This window comes from Carcharhinus amblyrhynchos, chromosome 6 (genome assembly GCF_965287045.1).
Source record: "Carcharhinus amblyrhynchos chromosome 6, sCarAmb.v2.hapA, whole genome shotgun sequence".
NCBI lineage: Eukaryota > Metazoa > Chordata > Chondrichthyes > Carcharhiniformes > Carcharhinidae > Carcharhinus > Carcharhinus amblyrhynchos.
In genome coordinates this window covers 26,679,807-26,696,249 of record NC_137329.1, presented here as the reverse complement: position 1 = coordinate 26,696,249, position 16,443 = coordinate 26,679,807, and the positions used below count along the sequence as shown (strand labels likewise).

The window sequence follows — 16,443 nt, the reverse complement described above, 5'->3', positions numbered from 1 at the left end:
TTCCAGTGAGGGGCTGACCTTTCCAGAAATCTGACTCGCGTAAAATCTGGCATGATCCTGATTTCTCGATTCTCGTGTGATTTTACCGGCTCGCTCTGCCCGTTGATGGATGGGCGAGCTGGTAAAATCCTGGCCACTATCACTGCTCTCGCAGTGACCAGGCCGAGATGAGGAACTCATTGCACATTCCCACGAGTCCTGGAAAAGCACATTTGGGAGCGAGCTCTCTGCTAATCAGGAAGCAAAGCGTTTTCTCAGGACTGAGTCGTGAACCCCAGATTGGACTAGGTGCTCCTACCGCTGCTGTCTCCATACGGACTGTAGTTACGGTTTGAATTCTGATTGGCCAGCTTCTTGAATTCCGTGAGTTCAGCATGATCCTTCTCATACATCCTCTTCAAGTTCTCCACATACTGCATCATCACCTCTGTGGCCTTGGACATGCGCTTCTCCTGTAAACACGCAACATACCCTCAGATTAGTCAGAGGCACACTTGAAGAGTCAATCCTAAAGGAATATTGTCAGATTACATTCCAGTAATGGGCAACCTGGGCTATTGAGTGGGCTGTATGAGTGACCCTCCTTCATCACACTGGGCCGCAGGTCGGACTTCAATCTCACCTTCTCAATCGGGCAATAAGTGACACTTTTGCCAGCGACATCCACATAGATTATTAAATTGGAGTTTGGTTAATGAAGATCCGGAGATGGCCTCACTGAGGTTTTTACATGATTAATGGGATGGTCAAGCTTTATCCAAAAAAGCTATGTCGAAAGGTGTAGCTGAGAATTCTGATTAATTCTAAATACCCAACGTGAGGATAATTAGCAGCTAATGTTTTAATATGTGGTTTGAGAATAAGGCAAAATATTTACGTAACATCTTACCAATGTCTCCAAGAAATGAATTTGTAATGTGCCAGTAAAATGAAAAACGTATTCATGAAAGATATCAGCACAAGTCAGGCACAAATAATGCAACAGTGTAAATTCCCAGTGCATATCTAAACCGGAGAAAATAAGTCCAATAGATAAAGATGCTATCAATAGAAGTTGTTTAAACTGGTTAGAGAAAGTGCTGAATCATAAGAAGTCATTTTTTGGGAGGAAACTTCCATAAAACAGACTAATAATTGAAGTTATATTTGAAAGTATCAGAGAATTATTGATTGAATAACATGTCATCCATAGATTGACAGATCGTTGAACGTATAAAATTGCTGTTAATTAAGTGCTAGGCTGATTAGTCTCATAAAAAAAAAGAGTATAACTATTCTACATTTTTTGGTATGAAACCTGAGATCTTATGTGAAAGCTGCTACCTCATTAGCTGTGTAGGTGGATCCATTAATTTCCCACTTTGGCCAAAATGAGATTTGTCTCATCTTAATTGTATGTTTGTCTTAATATCGTTAATTTGTAATGTTTTTGATTCTAACATGTCAATTGTTTTAATAAAACTAGTTTAAGAATTTCATTGAACTGAAATGTTTAATGAAAAGTCTTTAAATTAATCAGGCCACCTAGAAGAATTTCCCAATACAAAGGGGGTAGTAGACCTGTGGTGTAAGTTACAGTATAACTGGGCTGATAAGTTTTTTATTTATTAGTGCCACAAGTAGGCTTACATTAACACCGCAATGAAGCTACTGTGAAAATCCCCTAGTCACCACACTCTGGCGCCTGTTCGGATGCACTGAGGGAGAATTTAGCATAGCCAATGCACCTAACCACGTCTTTCGGACTGTGAGAGGAAACCGGAGCACTCAGAGGAAATCCACACAGATCCAGGGAGAATGTGTAGGTTACGCACAGACAGTGACCCAAGCCAGGAATCGAACAAGCGTCCCTGGCAGCAGTGCTAACCACACACAGAGGTAGAGGAGATTGAGGGATGGGGGGAATGGGACATATCAGGGAAAGAGGTGTTTGCATGAACTAAATTCTTCCATTTATTTAGCAGTTCCTACCTGTCGAACAGCTCCCACCACTTCAGCTCGACCGGAGAGCCTCACAGCCAAGCGTTGGAGTACAGCGATGGTCTCCAGGAGCCTCTGATGGGCATCTCGATGGTCAGAGTTCACCAAGAGTGAAGTGGAGTTCTGCGAGGCAGACAAAATTAAGTAAAAGAAAAGCAAGGAAGAACCTGTATTTCTCCAGCATCGTTCATGACTTCAGGATGTCCCAGAGCACTTGCAGCCAATGAAGTACTTGTGATTTATAGTCACTGTTGTAATGTAGGAAACATGGCAAACAGTTTGTGCACAGCAACATTCCACAAACAGCAATGCAATTAATGATAATGTACTTTTTGACTGGTGCTGTCTGAAGGATAGGACATGGGGACCAACTTCCGACTCTCTGAACATCAAGATTCCTCAGCCCTGGACAGGGAAATCATGTGTCACATTTGGTCCAATTATGCACCTGTGAAGTTTCTTGGAAAGTTTCCTTGCTTTAAAGTTTCTGTAGAATTACAATCTTGTTATGTGTTACTTGGGAACTATATTTGTTGAATCAATGTAATAAGAGTGAACATTGTCCCCCCAGTAACGATCACCCCATTTCATAGCTAGGATCACTTGGAATATAGTGTTCAATTCTGGTCGCCACACTACCAGAAGGATGCGGAGGTTTTGTAGAGGGTACAGAAAAGGTTTACCAGGATGTTGCCTGGTATTATGATCTTTGATGAGCTGTATTGTTACTCTCAGTTAGATTCGAAATAGTATGGGGATTCTCTCACACAGCCCTGCTTACCCCCAGTCTGGATTTTGAAGGTGTCTGCTTCAATCTCCCAGTCAGGATCGTTGCAGTTGTGTCATCATGGAGCAATTGCAGGATTGTGCCGAGGTTCCTTGGACCTCCATTACTTTGGAACACAATTCGCTGAGCCTTCAGATTTACTGAGTCAAATGCTTTGGTGAGGTGAACGTCAAGAGTTCCTGGTGTTGCCCCTGACATTTTCCTTGGAATTTCTAGCAACAAAGACCAAGTCAGAGGTTCCTCTGAAAGTTCTAAAGCCACACTGTGTCTCTGCGAGGATTTCCTCAGCCATGAGAAGGAAGTGGTTGAGGGGTTAGGATTTTCCCAGCTTGGGATAAGAGGGAAATACCTCCAGAATTTCCACAGTTTGGTTTATCCCTCAACCGACATCTAAAGTTTAATGTTCTGGTGATTGATAGCATTAGTGTTTGTGGGATCTTGCTGGTTAAATTAGCTGTTATGTTGCTGACATTCCAACAATAATTACATCTCAAAAAAGAATGTCACTGGCTATGCACTGACCCTGCAGTTCCAGCCTCTTTAACATCCCTTATTTTAACTGCTGCTCCATTGGTAGGCTGTGCCTTCAGATTCCTTGATCCAAAGCTCAGGAATTCCCTTCCTACACTTCTCCACCTCACTCCCTCTCTTTCCTCCTTTAAACCTGCCTCTTTTGGTCATCAGTCCTAATATCCCTCATGTTATCGATGTCCAAGTTCATGAGACTGGGTAAACACCTTGGGACGTTTTGCAGTCAAGGTGATATATAAATGCAAATTGTTTAATACAGTTCCCTTTGTCCTGACATCTGCACACTGAATAACCACAGGAAGACCACAGAGATCGGGAGACTCAGATACAAAGCACATACAAAGTCATGCAAATCTTTTTAGTCCGGGGCGTGGAGGATCGGGGAAATGGGCCAGGGATTTGGCTGAGAGTCCAATTCTGCGGAGTTTAGTGAGCGTTAAACAGAATGTGGAGTGAAATGAATATTTGATTCCACCAAGCTTCATTTCCACTGGCCCTATTAGGTCAGAATGTCAGCATTGTGAGCAGGAGGATCAGTTTCAGTGAGCTCACGGGCAATGCATCTCACCTTCATCTCTGCTTTGAAGTTTTCAAGTTCCTTTTCTGTGTTCTCCTCAGCCAAGTTCCTCTCTCTCTCCGCCAGGCCCAGCCTTGCTTCCAGTGTATAGCTGTCATTTTTAAATGCCAGGGAGAGCTGTATAAATGTGTTCTGCAGGAAACAAAGAAGACAGGAGATTGTAATGTTCTGTACACAGACAGACAGGGTGGGACAGACAGTGATGTGTGACAACAACATCCCTTTTCCTTGTGTCATAAACCTGCTCTAATCAGAGAATCTTACAATACAGAAGGTGGCTGTTCAGCCCATCGTTCTAGCTCTTTGAAAGAAGTGTCCAATTAGTCCCACTCTCCTTGCTCTTTCCCCATGGCCCTGCAAATATCTCCTTTTCAACTAGTTATCTAAGGCCCTCTTGAAAGTTACTGTTGGATCTGCTCTCTCTCAGTCAGGCATTCCAAATTATAACAGCTCGGTCTGTCGGACAATCTCATCTTTTGCCTCTTTTGCCAGTATGTTGGCCTTCATTGGAAGAGGTTTTGTGTACAGGGGCAAGGACATCTTGCTGCAGCTGCACAGAGCCTTAGTGAGACCCTATCTGGAGTATTGTATTTCCTTACCTAAGAAAGGATATATTTGTGTAAAGATGCTCGTTCACCAGTTTGGGGAGAATATGACTCATTTATTTATAGGTTAAGCTACACGGGGGCCTTCAGCCTCGTGGCTGCAATCAGCTCCCGAGATGACTGAATAGAGGAGCCCACACTTACCGAGGTGATTTCCCCCACCTCTGCTTTGCCCTGCACCTCTGCATCTCTGCTTTGAAATTCCCTTATTGGTCATGTGAGCTCTGGTCTGCAGACTCATCCTGAATGGGACAAACACTGCAAATTCAGAGGGATTGCAATGAATGTTTACAGACTGATTCTTCAGATGGCAGCATTGCCACACGAGGAGAGATTGGTCGACCAAGCCTGTGTTCACTAAATATATTCAGCTCTGACAAAGGATCATCCAGATTTGAAACATTGGCCCTATTCTCTCCCCACAGATACCATCAGACCTGCTGAGATTTTCCAGCATTTTCCATTTTTGTTGCTGTATTGGCTATCTGTGTCTTTGGTTATCCTGTCACTGGAAGCAGTTTCTCTTCCACAATCTTTAACACTCCTATAAAATCTCTTTCTAACCTTCTCTGAACAATTCCAGCTTCTCCAAAATCAACACATTCCTCATTCCTGCTACTGCTCGAGTAAATGTCCTCTATGCACTCTTCACTGCCCTGACATCTTTCCTAAAGTGTGCTGCCCAGAATTGAACCCAACACTCCAGCTGAGGTCCTTCCAGTGCTTAATAACGGTTTAAAATAAGTTGCTTGTTTTTGGACTCTGTGCTGATTAATAAAACCAAGAATTTATCATGCTCTTTAACAAAGCCTTCTTAACTTGCCCTGCCACTTTCAAAGATGTATGTGCATACGACCCAGTTCTTTTCTGCACCTCCTTTGAAATTGGACTATTTTATTTATATTACCGGTGCTCCATTAAGGCCTTCTTAAAACCCACCTCTTTGATAATTTAATCGAAGTTATTGAAAATACTCAGAGATCCAGCAGCATCTATGGAGAGAGAAAAGGAGCTCACGGTCAGGATTTTACAGCCTTGCTCGAGCAAAACTGGAAATTCCTGCCCAATGTCAACGGACATTTCCATTCTCCACCCCTCCCCTGCTCCGATTCCGTGGTGGCGAGGCAGTAGAATTCCAGCGCCTGTTTCAGGTCTTTGTTTAAAATCAGAACTTTATAAAACTTTGGTTAAGCTGCACTTAAGAGTATTGCATTCAATTCTCATTGCCACATTACAGGGAGGATGTGAAGCTTTTGGAAGAGGGTGCAGAAGAGGTTTACCAGGATGTTGCCTGGATCAGCGGGTCTGAGCTAAAAGGAGAGGCTGGACAAACTAGAGTTGTTTACTCTGAAGCGGAGGAGGCTGAGGGGAGGCCTGATAGAAATCTATAAAATTATAAGGGGCATAGATAGGGTTGACAGTCAGAATCCCAGAGATGAAATGTCTAATACTAGGGGGTATACACTTTAAGATGAGAGGGGGGGGAAGTTCAAAGGAGATGTGAGGGGCAAATTTTTTTACATAGAGAGTGGTAGATGTCTGGAACACGCTGCCAGGAGTGGTGGTGCAGGCAGATACAATCGGGGCATTTAAGGGGCTTTTAGGTAAGCACATGAGTATGGAAGGAATAGAGGGGTACGGAAGAAGGCAGGCAGAAGGGATCAGTTTAATTTGGCCTAATGTTCAGCACAACATTGTGGTCCAAAGGGTCTGTTCCAGTGCTGTACTGTTCTATGTTCTAACTGGGCAAAGTCAGAAATGTAATAGGCTTCTTCCGGTCTTTATTTTTTTCTCCTCTTCTCCAGTCTCTTTCCATTCACATCTGTGCCTCTTCTGATGTGATCTGTGTTTCTTCTGTGTCATTCTCTAAAGGTAGGGGAGTCTAAAACTAGAGGGCATAGGTTTAAGGTGAGAGGGGAGAGATACAAAAGGGTTGAGAAGGGCAATTTTTTCATGCAGAGTGGTTAGCGTCTAGAGCAAGCTGCCAGATGTAATAGTAGAGGCGGGTACAATTTTGTCTTTTAAAAAGCATTTAGATAGTTACATGGGTAAGATAGGTATAGAGGGATATGGGCCAAATGTGGACAATTGGGACTAGCTAAGTGGTTTAAAAAAAAAAGCAGCATGGACAAGTTGGGCCGAAGGGCCTGTTTCCATGCTACAGGCCTCTATGATTCTATGCCCTCTGTTATTTTAACAGCTTCCAGCTTCTTAGTCCTAACCATCTCCTCTTCAGTATGGACATCTAATCCCTCTACACCTCCACCCCCCGACCAGGACTGTCAGAGCGCTCTGTTTATTTCTCGGAAGGGAGGTCCAACCAGAATCCACCCACCACCACCCTCCTCTGCCTGGTTCTCACATTGAACAACATCTCCTTCACCTCCACTCACTCCCTCCAATATTCCTATGTGTACCCGCACAGTACTAGCTATGTCTGGCTTTTTGTAGGCTATGAGAATAATTCCTTGCTCCAGTCCTACTCAGGCCCCCTCCCACAACTATTTTTCCAGTTGATCAATGACCATATCAGTGCCTTTTTTTGCTGTTCACTGGCTAAGTATTTCCAGCATTTTCTGTTTTTATTTCGGATTTGTAGGGTGCTAAAGTGGTTAGCACTGCTGTCTCACAGCGCCAGGGACCCAGGTTCAATTCTAGTCTTGGGTGATTGTCTGTGTGGAATTTGTACATTCTCCCTGTGTCTGAATGGGTTTCCTTCAGTGCTCCTGTTTCCTCCCACACTGCAAAGTGGGTTAGGTGGATCGGCTATGCTAAATTGCCTCTTAGTGTCCCAAGATGGATGGGTTGGGAGAATTAGTGGGATAAATATGTAAGTGTATGGGGACAGAGTCTGGATAAATGCTCTGTCGGAATGCTGGTACAGACTCGATGGGCTGAATGGCCTCCTGCTGTACTGTAAGGACTCTATAATTCTATAATTTCCAGCATCCATGGTGTTCTGCTTTCGATTCTATGTTTCTATAAGCAGGACAGGCTATTGAGTTGGATGATCAGCCATGATTGTAATGAATGGCGGAGCAGGCTTGAAGACCCAAAAGGCCTCCTGCTCCTATCTTCTATGTTTCTATGTTTTGGATTAAATTGGTGGCCACATCTCATAACCTCTCCCTCTTTTCTCCGGTCTTTAACCGCAAACAAGCAACATTTGTGAAGTTAAAGGCCCTATTTAAATACCAGTTGATACACAGAATCCCTACAGCGCAGAAGGAGAGCATTCAACCCATCGAGCCAGCAACAATCCCACCCAGCCCTATCTCTGTATTTACCCTGCTAACCCTGTTACACTATGGGGCAATGTAGCATGGCCCATCCACCCAACCCGCACATCTTTGGGGCTACCCTTACTGTGTGGATTGAATTGGGACCTCACACTGTGGGGGTGGTGGGAGAGGCTCTGAAAATAGGTGTTAAATATGTCGTTGATCTTAGGAATGGATCTGCTCCAACTGTTTAATCCTAGTACAGCCTCGGTCAGCACTGAGAAGACAGCCAGTTGTTGCTGACTTGGTGCCAGGACTCTCTGCAGTTGAGAATCTGCCCTGTGACCTCCAGGCAGACAGACACGTCATAAATAGCCACAGGAGACTTCGACAGGCCCTTTGATGGGAGACTTGTTACATTTATGCTCATGTTGGTTTACATTTTCAATGAAGGGAGGATGTTTTAATGGAGTTATACTCTGGCACAGTACAAACTGCTGTTGGCAGGGAAATGAAAAACACCCACCTCAATTTCCTTCTCAGTCAGGGGAGGCAGACTGTAAGAGAAAAAGGAAAAATCGTAAGTGACATGGGAGTTATGGCACACAAAAAGCCATTCAATCTAACTTGGTTTTCCAACAGTCTTGGAATCATAGGATCCCTACAGTGCAGAAGAGGCCATTCGGTCTATCGAATCTGCACTGACTCTCTGACAAAGCATCTAACCCAGGCTCTCTCCCCTGCCCTATCCCCATGACCCACACTTTTACCATGGCTGATCCTTCTAATCATGCATCTTGGGATACCAATGGGTGATTTAGCACAACCAATCCACCTAACCTGCACATCTTTGGGCTGTGGGAGGAAACCGGAGCACCCAGAGGGAACCTACTCAGATATGGGGAGAAGGTGCAGACTCCACACAGGCAGTGACCCGAGGCCGGAATTGAACCCGGGTCCCTGGCACTGTGAGGCAGCAGTGCTAACCACTGTGCCACCCTCTTTTCCTGGATTTGGGGGACTCCACCCCCAAGCACTGCCCCTGCCAATTTGGAAGGTTAGCAGTTTACATTTCCTGCTCCAGTGTGTCACTCCCCACCACTTGCCCACCCCCAGTCCAGCCCAAACCTCACTCTGGGACATCATTAGCTGTCTTGGGCTTGATAACATTGCCCCCAACCAGCTGGGACCATGTGGAGTGCAAGTGTGAATTGGGAAGTTGCGCCGGGAGGCGGGGTGGGGGGGGTGGGGAGCTGTGGTTGCAGCTGTGGAAGTGTGTGTAAGATCTGCATTACTCTTTCACTTAATCGTAGCATTTAAGTCAATTACAACTGGGAGACTGTGCTGGGAGAGCTGATTTTAGAAAAGGATTTTCAGATCCGACTCGCTACAAACCAGGCTGCGTTCAACTGTGCTGTCACAAGCTTCATATGAGATAATACATTAAATACAATAAGTACAAAAATGCAATACTTAGTAGTGGCAGTGGAAGCAGTCAGTTCATTTTGGAACACCAAAATCACGGCAATCAAGGGACAGAACTCACACAGTGTGAAACCAGAGGTGAAAATACTCCACTACAGGCAACTCAACCCTTCTGGGGGCGAATGAAGTAACATCTATAGAAGGTATGTGATTAAGCATCACGCGGTCATTCATCATGTGGTCAGAGTGTCACATGAACAAATCTGTAAGAACGTCTCCAACCAGAGTTGGCAACCCAGGAAACACTGGGTCAACGCCCGTGTTTATTCTCCGCAAGCCTCCTCCCACCCATTTCATCTAATCCCATCACCCTGTCCTTCAGTTCCTTTCTGCCTTATGAGCTTACCTAGCCTTCCCTTAAATGCATCTATATAAGCCACGATGTGGAGATTCTGGTGTTGGACTGGGGTGGACAAGATGAGAGGTTACACGACGTCAGGTTATAGTCCAACAGGTTTATTTGGAATCACAAGCTTTCGGACCGCTGCCCCTTCGTCAGGTGAACTGAAGGTCACTTGATGAAAGAGCGGTGCTCCGAAAGCTTGTGATTCCTAATAAACCTGTTGGACTATAAGCTGGTGTTGTGTGACCTCTCACTGTGTCTTTGTTAGTCACTTCAAACATTCCCTGTGGCACTGAGATTCACATTCTCAGCACTTTCTGGGAAATAAAAAGTTGTTCCTGCATTCCCTATTGGACTTATCTTATATTTGTGTTGTCCTACAAGTGGAAACATCTTCAATACATCTACCCTATCAAATCCCCTCAAAATTTTAAGATCAGGTCACCCCTCAGTTTTTTCTACTTTAGGAAGGAGTCCTGGCCCTTTTCAGCCTTTCTTGATATAACTTCTCAGTTCTGGTACTAGTTAAATTGGTTATTTGTGGTTTTACTTTCCTCCTATAACATCGCCCAACTCTGGACCTCCCCCAGCTCACCTCTTGCTGCAACCCCCACCCTTGCCTTTGTATCCTAAGTTGGATTCAGTCGTGTTCACCCCTCACTGACCTGCACTGGCTTTCAGTCCAGCAATGCATTTTAAAATTCTCACCTTTGTTTCCAAACCTCTCCACGGCCTCATTCCCCCATTCTTCTGTCACCTCCTCCAGCTCTACAAACCTCTGAGGTACCTGCACTCCTCCAATTCTCGTGAGCATCCCTGATCTCCATCAATCCACCACTGGTGACCATACCTTCAGCTGCCTGCATCCCGAGCTCTGAATTCCTTCACTGGATCTTTATACCTCTGCCTTCTCCTTTGAGATATTCTTAAAACCCACCTCTCTGACCAAGGGTTTTAAAATCCAGTGTCAATTCTCGTTCACCAACAACCTGTCCTGGTCCCTCCACACTGATGCTAAAGTTTAGAAAGCCCACCAACACCTCTACTTTCTCAGAAGGCTAAGGAAATTCAGCATGTCCACTACAGCTCTCGCCAACTTTACAGATGCACCATAAAAAGCATCCTATCCAGATGTATCAGAGCTTGGTATGGCTCCTGCTCTGACCAAGGCCACAAGAAACTACGAAGGGTTGTGAACATAGCCCAGTCCATCACGCAAACCATCCACTGACTCTGTCTACACTTCCCGCTGCCTCGAAAAAGCAGCCGGCATAATCACGGACCCCACGCACTCAGGACATTCTCACTTCCACCTTCTTCCGTCGGGAAAGAGATACATAACTCTGAAACCACATCCCAACCGACTCAAGGACAGCTTCTTCCCTGCTGCCATCAGACTGTTGAATGATCCTATCACATATTAAGTTGATCTTTCTCTGCACCCTACCCATGATTGTAACACTATATTCTGCATGCTCTCCTTTCCTTCTCCACTATATACTCTATGAATGGTATACTTCGTCTGTACAACTTGCAAGAAACAATACTTTTCACTCAATACTAATACATGTGACAGTAATAAATCAAACCAAATCAATTGTTTGGAAATGTTCATCAGTGAATTGCTTTGGGACATTTTACTCCATTTAAAGGTGCTATATAAATGCAAGCTGATGAATGATGATCATGTTTCAAATGGTGGATTCACTTTGTTATCAGATTGTGCAGTTCTGTTGTCCAAACAGAATCATTGTTGTAGTTCTTGCCAAACCCACAGAGCTCAGTCCTCCTGCCTGTTGAGCAGTGGGTCATGAATTTCATCAATAACAGGCCTAGGGCACTGACCTCTTCCATTCCACACTTTTCAAATACAAGGTTATGGGAAGCAGAGAAACTTCCTGTATGAGAAAGACAGAGAGAGACAGACAGACAGACAGAAAAGTTAGGAAAGGGAGAGAGAAATGAAAAGAAAATGGGAGAGAGAGAGAGACTACATATGGCTGGAGGAGGATAAAGACAGAAAGTAGGAGGGAAAGAGACATAAAGAGAAACAGGCAAGTGAGCAGAGAGAGACAGAAAGGCAAGGAGACAAGAGGAAAAGGGACAAATAGTGAGAAAGCAAGACAGAGTTTAGGGACGGGAAGAAAAGTGGGGAGAATGAGCGTGATATGGAATGAGATATAGAGTCAGAAAGGGAGAGGAAAGAGGGACTGAGGGAGGGATCGAGCAAAAGGAGTGAGAGAAATACAGAAAGAGAGATATGAGAGAAAGTCTGAAAGATGTGCTGGTTAGGTGCATTGACCATGCTAAATATTCTCTCCATGTGCCCAAACAGGCGCTGGAGTGTGGCAACTTGGGAATTTCCACAGTAACTTCACTGCAGAGTTAATATAAATCTACTTATGGCACTAATAAACTGAAAAAGTTAAAGTTTATTTATTAGTCACAAGTCGGTTTACATTAACTCTGCAGTGAACTTACTGTGAAAATCCCCTAGATAAAGATGCAGTAGAAAGAGGTGAGAAATAGCGATAGAGAGAAGGAGACAGTAAGAGAGAGTGAAGGGTGCAGGAGAGACAGAGAGTGAGATACAAGAGAAGGGCAATAGAGAGAGAGAGGCAGAGGTAGAAAGAGAGATAGAAATGGAGAGAGGAAGGGGTAGAGATTGGAGAGCAGAGCCTGTCACTCAGAAGCTGCAACGTCTTACCCTCCGGGCAGTGACCGGTGAACCTTCAACTTCCGCAGCAATGAGTCTGGGATATTTGGTGTGATGTCGGAATTACCTTTACTCCCGTCGGCTGCTGGGCAGGGGGTAGGAGAGGGACCTTAAAAACAAATTGCAGTAACAAATTTCCATAAACTGTTAGACCTTTCCAAATGCCAAAAGACAAAGGTTCTTAACTTACCCAGTGTGACTGCAGCAGAGGATCACTTTGTGACCCTGAATATGGGGGTGTTAAACAGCTTGCAAAGAAAGGGGTCAGAACTCAGTCAAAACCGTGATGCTGTTCACTCTGTGGCTCCCCCGGGGTTAAACTCAAAGTCAGTCAACCCAGGGCAACGTCAACAAAATTAATTAGATTTTCACTGCGCAAAGAAATTAAAACTATTTAATTCAACACAGCTCACGTCTCTTATATAACAGGTGATTCCACCCCCACAGGCCAATCAATGTTTTCCATTAGTCTAGGAGCTACAACAGCAACACTGCTGCAATTCAAAGCACACATCTGTTACTTACCAACACACTGCTCAACTGTCTAACACACACACACCATACCCCATACTGTGCCTCCCCCCCATACATACATCCCTCACCACACCCACACATACAAATAGCCCAACCATGACATACTCATAGAGACCACAGGACCCCCCCCCCCACCAACATACACGCACGCACTCAAATACAAACACTTCCAACTGCCCTCCCTATACATACACCCCCAACAAACACATAAATATTCCCCCACATTAACCCACCCACACACACAAACCAAACATGCACAAACACATATAGATACACACAGAGGACATGGACAAGCACATAGGATATAGACACACATAGACACACACACAATATAGGCACACAACATAAACACATACACACACACATATACAGGACCTGGACACAGACACAGGACATAGATGCACATGACACGCACATTCGCAGGACCCAGACACAGGACATAAACACACACAATACCCACACACACGTACACACAAACACACACACACACACACACACACACATACACACTCTCTCTCAGGACACAGACACACAGGACACAGATGTGCATACAGGACATAGACACACTCAACACACACACACATAGGATATAGACACACACAACACACATACCCAGGACATGGACACACACAACACATACACCCAGGACGTAGACCCACACAAACACACACACACAAATCTGTGCCTGCTTCAGCTGCTGCCTCTTACCTCTGTCCTGCTCGACTGTTTCACTGAGATCCGGTAATCTCAATGCTGACAGGTTTTGGTTCCTCATCATTTTATTTTCCTGGTTTAAATAAAAAGAAATCTTTTACCTGTCTGGCACTGGAGAATGCTTTACTCCTGGAATTATTGAGGCTGCTTTTCAGCATACAGAAAGAGATTCCCAGCCAAGCAAAATGAAAATGGCTATTGTGGGACTGTACTAAAATGCTGCATCTTTTGATGAAAAAAAATCCCACAAATATCGTAAAACACCTTACAATTACCATAAAGACCAGTATATAAATCACACAAATGTCTTAATTGCCCCTGTGATTTTTATGCGCTAACCACAAGGCATCACTTGTAGCGATTGACTATCCTGGGTCCACAGGTTAGAAGCTGTACAGGAAGCTGAGGTAGGCATGATGTCAGATTATATTGCTACTTTAGCTTTTAAATCAGGCGGTTTGTCACACATTGTTCCTCAGCGTGTATGAGATGCATCCCATACGTCAAAGAGGTGAGGCTTATTTTACAAAGATTAATCATTGGACCAACACAGCAAACATTGTGACTAAAGGCAAAATCCTTTGTCCTGCCATCAGGAGATTGAGAGAGACCTGCCCCAGTTCACTCTGCCCAAAAAATGGTATAACCTCACTGTCCTTCCCCCCCACCCCCCTTCAAAACTGCCTCTTGGAACAAAGAAAGAAATGTGGTCAATGCAGGGAAAGCTATATTTCTTGGCAATTGCCTCTCATTCCCTGAGCTTCCAGCAGGAAAGATGTTTGTCTCTGAGACAGCACAATCTTTACTGACCACAAGAAGGCCTCGCGTTTACATAGTGCCTTTTACCACAGTAGAAAGTCAAAAGGTGCTTGGTACTTGAGATCATCGTACGGGAGGAAGAGAGATACGGAGACAGAACAAAGTGTAAGGCAAGGGAAAGGTTAGTGGGAGGTAGAAGGGAAAGTGGGAAGGGAAAAAGAGAGTGCGAGAAGGGGGAACAGCAAGAGTAGTCAGGAGGAGAAAGAGAAAGGACAGAGAAGCTGATATAGAGAGCAAAAAAAGGGGAGAGACAGTGTTAAAAAACACATTAATTGTTCAAACACAAAAAGAAAACATTTTCACATGTGGACATGCACATACATGCAGATAGAACAAAAACAGATAAAGAAAAATGGGCACATGCAAAAGGGAGAGAGACAGAAACCATAGAATTTGAGAATCACAGAATGGTCACAGCACAGGAGGTCATTTGGCCCATCATATCTGTGCTGGCCCTCTGAAGGAATTCGCCTCATGCTACTTCCGTGCCCTTTCCCTGTAGTTCCACAATCCTTTCTTTTTCATAAAAATCACAAGGACTAGGAGCAGGAGTAGGCAGTTTAGTCCCTCCAGCCTGCTCCTTCATTTAATACAATTGTGGCTGATCTCATTTCAGCCTCAACTCCAATTTCCGTTCACCACAGTCTTTTAATCCTTACTCATTAAAAATCTGTCCATCTCTTCCTGAAATTTACTCAGTGTCCCAACATCTGCTGCACTCTGGAGGAGTGAAATCCACAGATTCACGATCCTTTGAGAGAAGGAATTTCTCCCCATCTCTGGTTTAAATCTGCCACCCCTTATCCTAAAACTATGGCCTCCTGTTCTAGATTGCCCCACAAGAGCAAACATCCTGTTCACGTTTATTTTGTCAATCTCCCTTATCATCTTGTATAGCACAATTAGATCTCCTCTCATTCTTCTAGACTCCAGGGAGTATCAGCCTAAACTGTTCAATGTGTCTTTGTAAGAACATAAGAACATAAGAAATAGGAGCAGGAGTAGGCCATCTAGCCTTTCGAGCCTGCCCCGCCATTCAATAAGATCATGGCTGATCTGACGTGGCTCAGTTCCACTTTCCCACCTTCTCCCCATAACCCTTAATCCCCTTGCCTATCTACCCGCGTCTTAAATATATTTAGCGAGGCAGCCTCCACCACTTCAACGGGCAGAGAATTCCAGAGATTCACCACCCTTTGAGTGAAGAAGTTCCTCCTCAACTCCGTTCTAAACTGCCTCCCCCTTATCTTGAGGCTGTGCCCTCTAGTCCTACTGTCCTTTCTGAGCAGGAAGAGCCTCTCCACCTCTATCCTATCCATCCCATTCATCATCTTATATGTCTCAATGAGATCTCCTTTCATTCTTCTAAACTCTAACTAGTACAAGCCTTGTTTATTCAGCCTTGTTAAGTGTGTTGTTAAGACCAACACACACACACACACACACACACCCTTCACTGGAATAAATCTAGTGAGCCTCCTCTGAACCATCTAGAATGCAACTACATCCCTCTTCAAGTGAGAGGATCAAAACTGCACACAATATTTTAAATGCAGTCTCACTGATACTTTGTAGAGTAGCAGTAACACTTCACTACTTTTATATTCTATTCCTTTGGCAATAAATGCCAAAGTTTCTTTTGCCTTCCTTATTACCTGCTGCACCTATCTACTAGTTTCTGTAATTCATGTACAGGGACACCCAGATCCCTCTGTACTGAAGGACTCTAAAGTTTCTCTCCATTTAGATAATTTTTCTTTGTATTTTGCCTACCAAAATGAATAATCTCACACTTATCCACATTAAACTCCATCTGCCAAATTTATCCCATTTGCTTAACCTATCCATATCCACTTGTATCTTTCTTATTTCATTATTGCAACTTACTATCCCGCCTATTTTGGTGTCATCTACAATTTTGGCTATAGTACCTTCTATCCCTGCATCCATGTCATTAATATAGATTGTAAACAACTGGGGCCTGAGGCCGTGAGGCTCCTCACTAGTTGCATCGTGCCAACTAGAAAAAGACCCATTTATCCCAACTCTTTCCTTTCTGTTCTGCTTTATCCAAGCTAATAAAATACTCCTAACCCAATGTGAACTAATTTTGTGCATTAATTGTGTTATC

General features: G+C 44.2%; 1 protein-coding gene across 1 annotated transcript in view; it reads right to left on the bottom strand.

Moving 5' to 3' along the window:
* Positions 1 to 16,443, bottom strand: part of mrvi1 (murine retrovirus integration site 1 homolog) — a 127,073-nt gene that overhangs the window by 29,270 nt on the left and 81,360 nt on the right. The window contains exons 13-18 of the mRNA XM_080190082.1: positions 13,488 to 13,566; positions 12,237 to 12,354; positions 8,228 to 8,258; positions 3,867 to 4,007; positions 1,972 to 2,103; positions 299 to 452 (exon numbers count right to left, since the gene is read on the bottom strand). Of these exons, the coding sequence (XP_080046208.1) occupies positions 299 to 452; positions 1,972 to 2,103; positions 3,867 to 4,007; positions 8,228 to 8,258; positions 12,237 to 12,354; positions 13,488 to 13,566 (655 nt within the window). The remainder of the gene's footprint in view (positions 1 to 298; positions 453 to 1,971; positions 2,104 to 3,866; positions 4,008 to 8,227; positions 8,259 to 12,236; positions 12,355 to 13,487; positions 13,567 to 16,443) is intronic.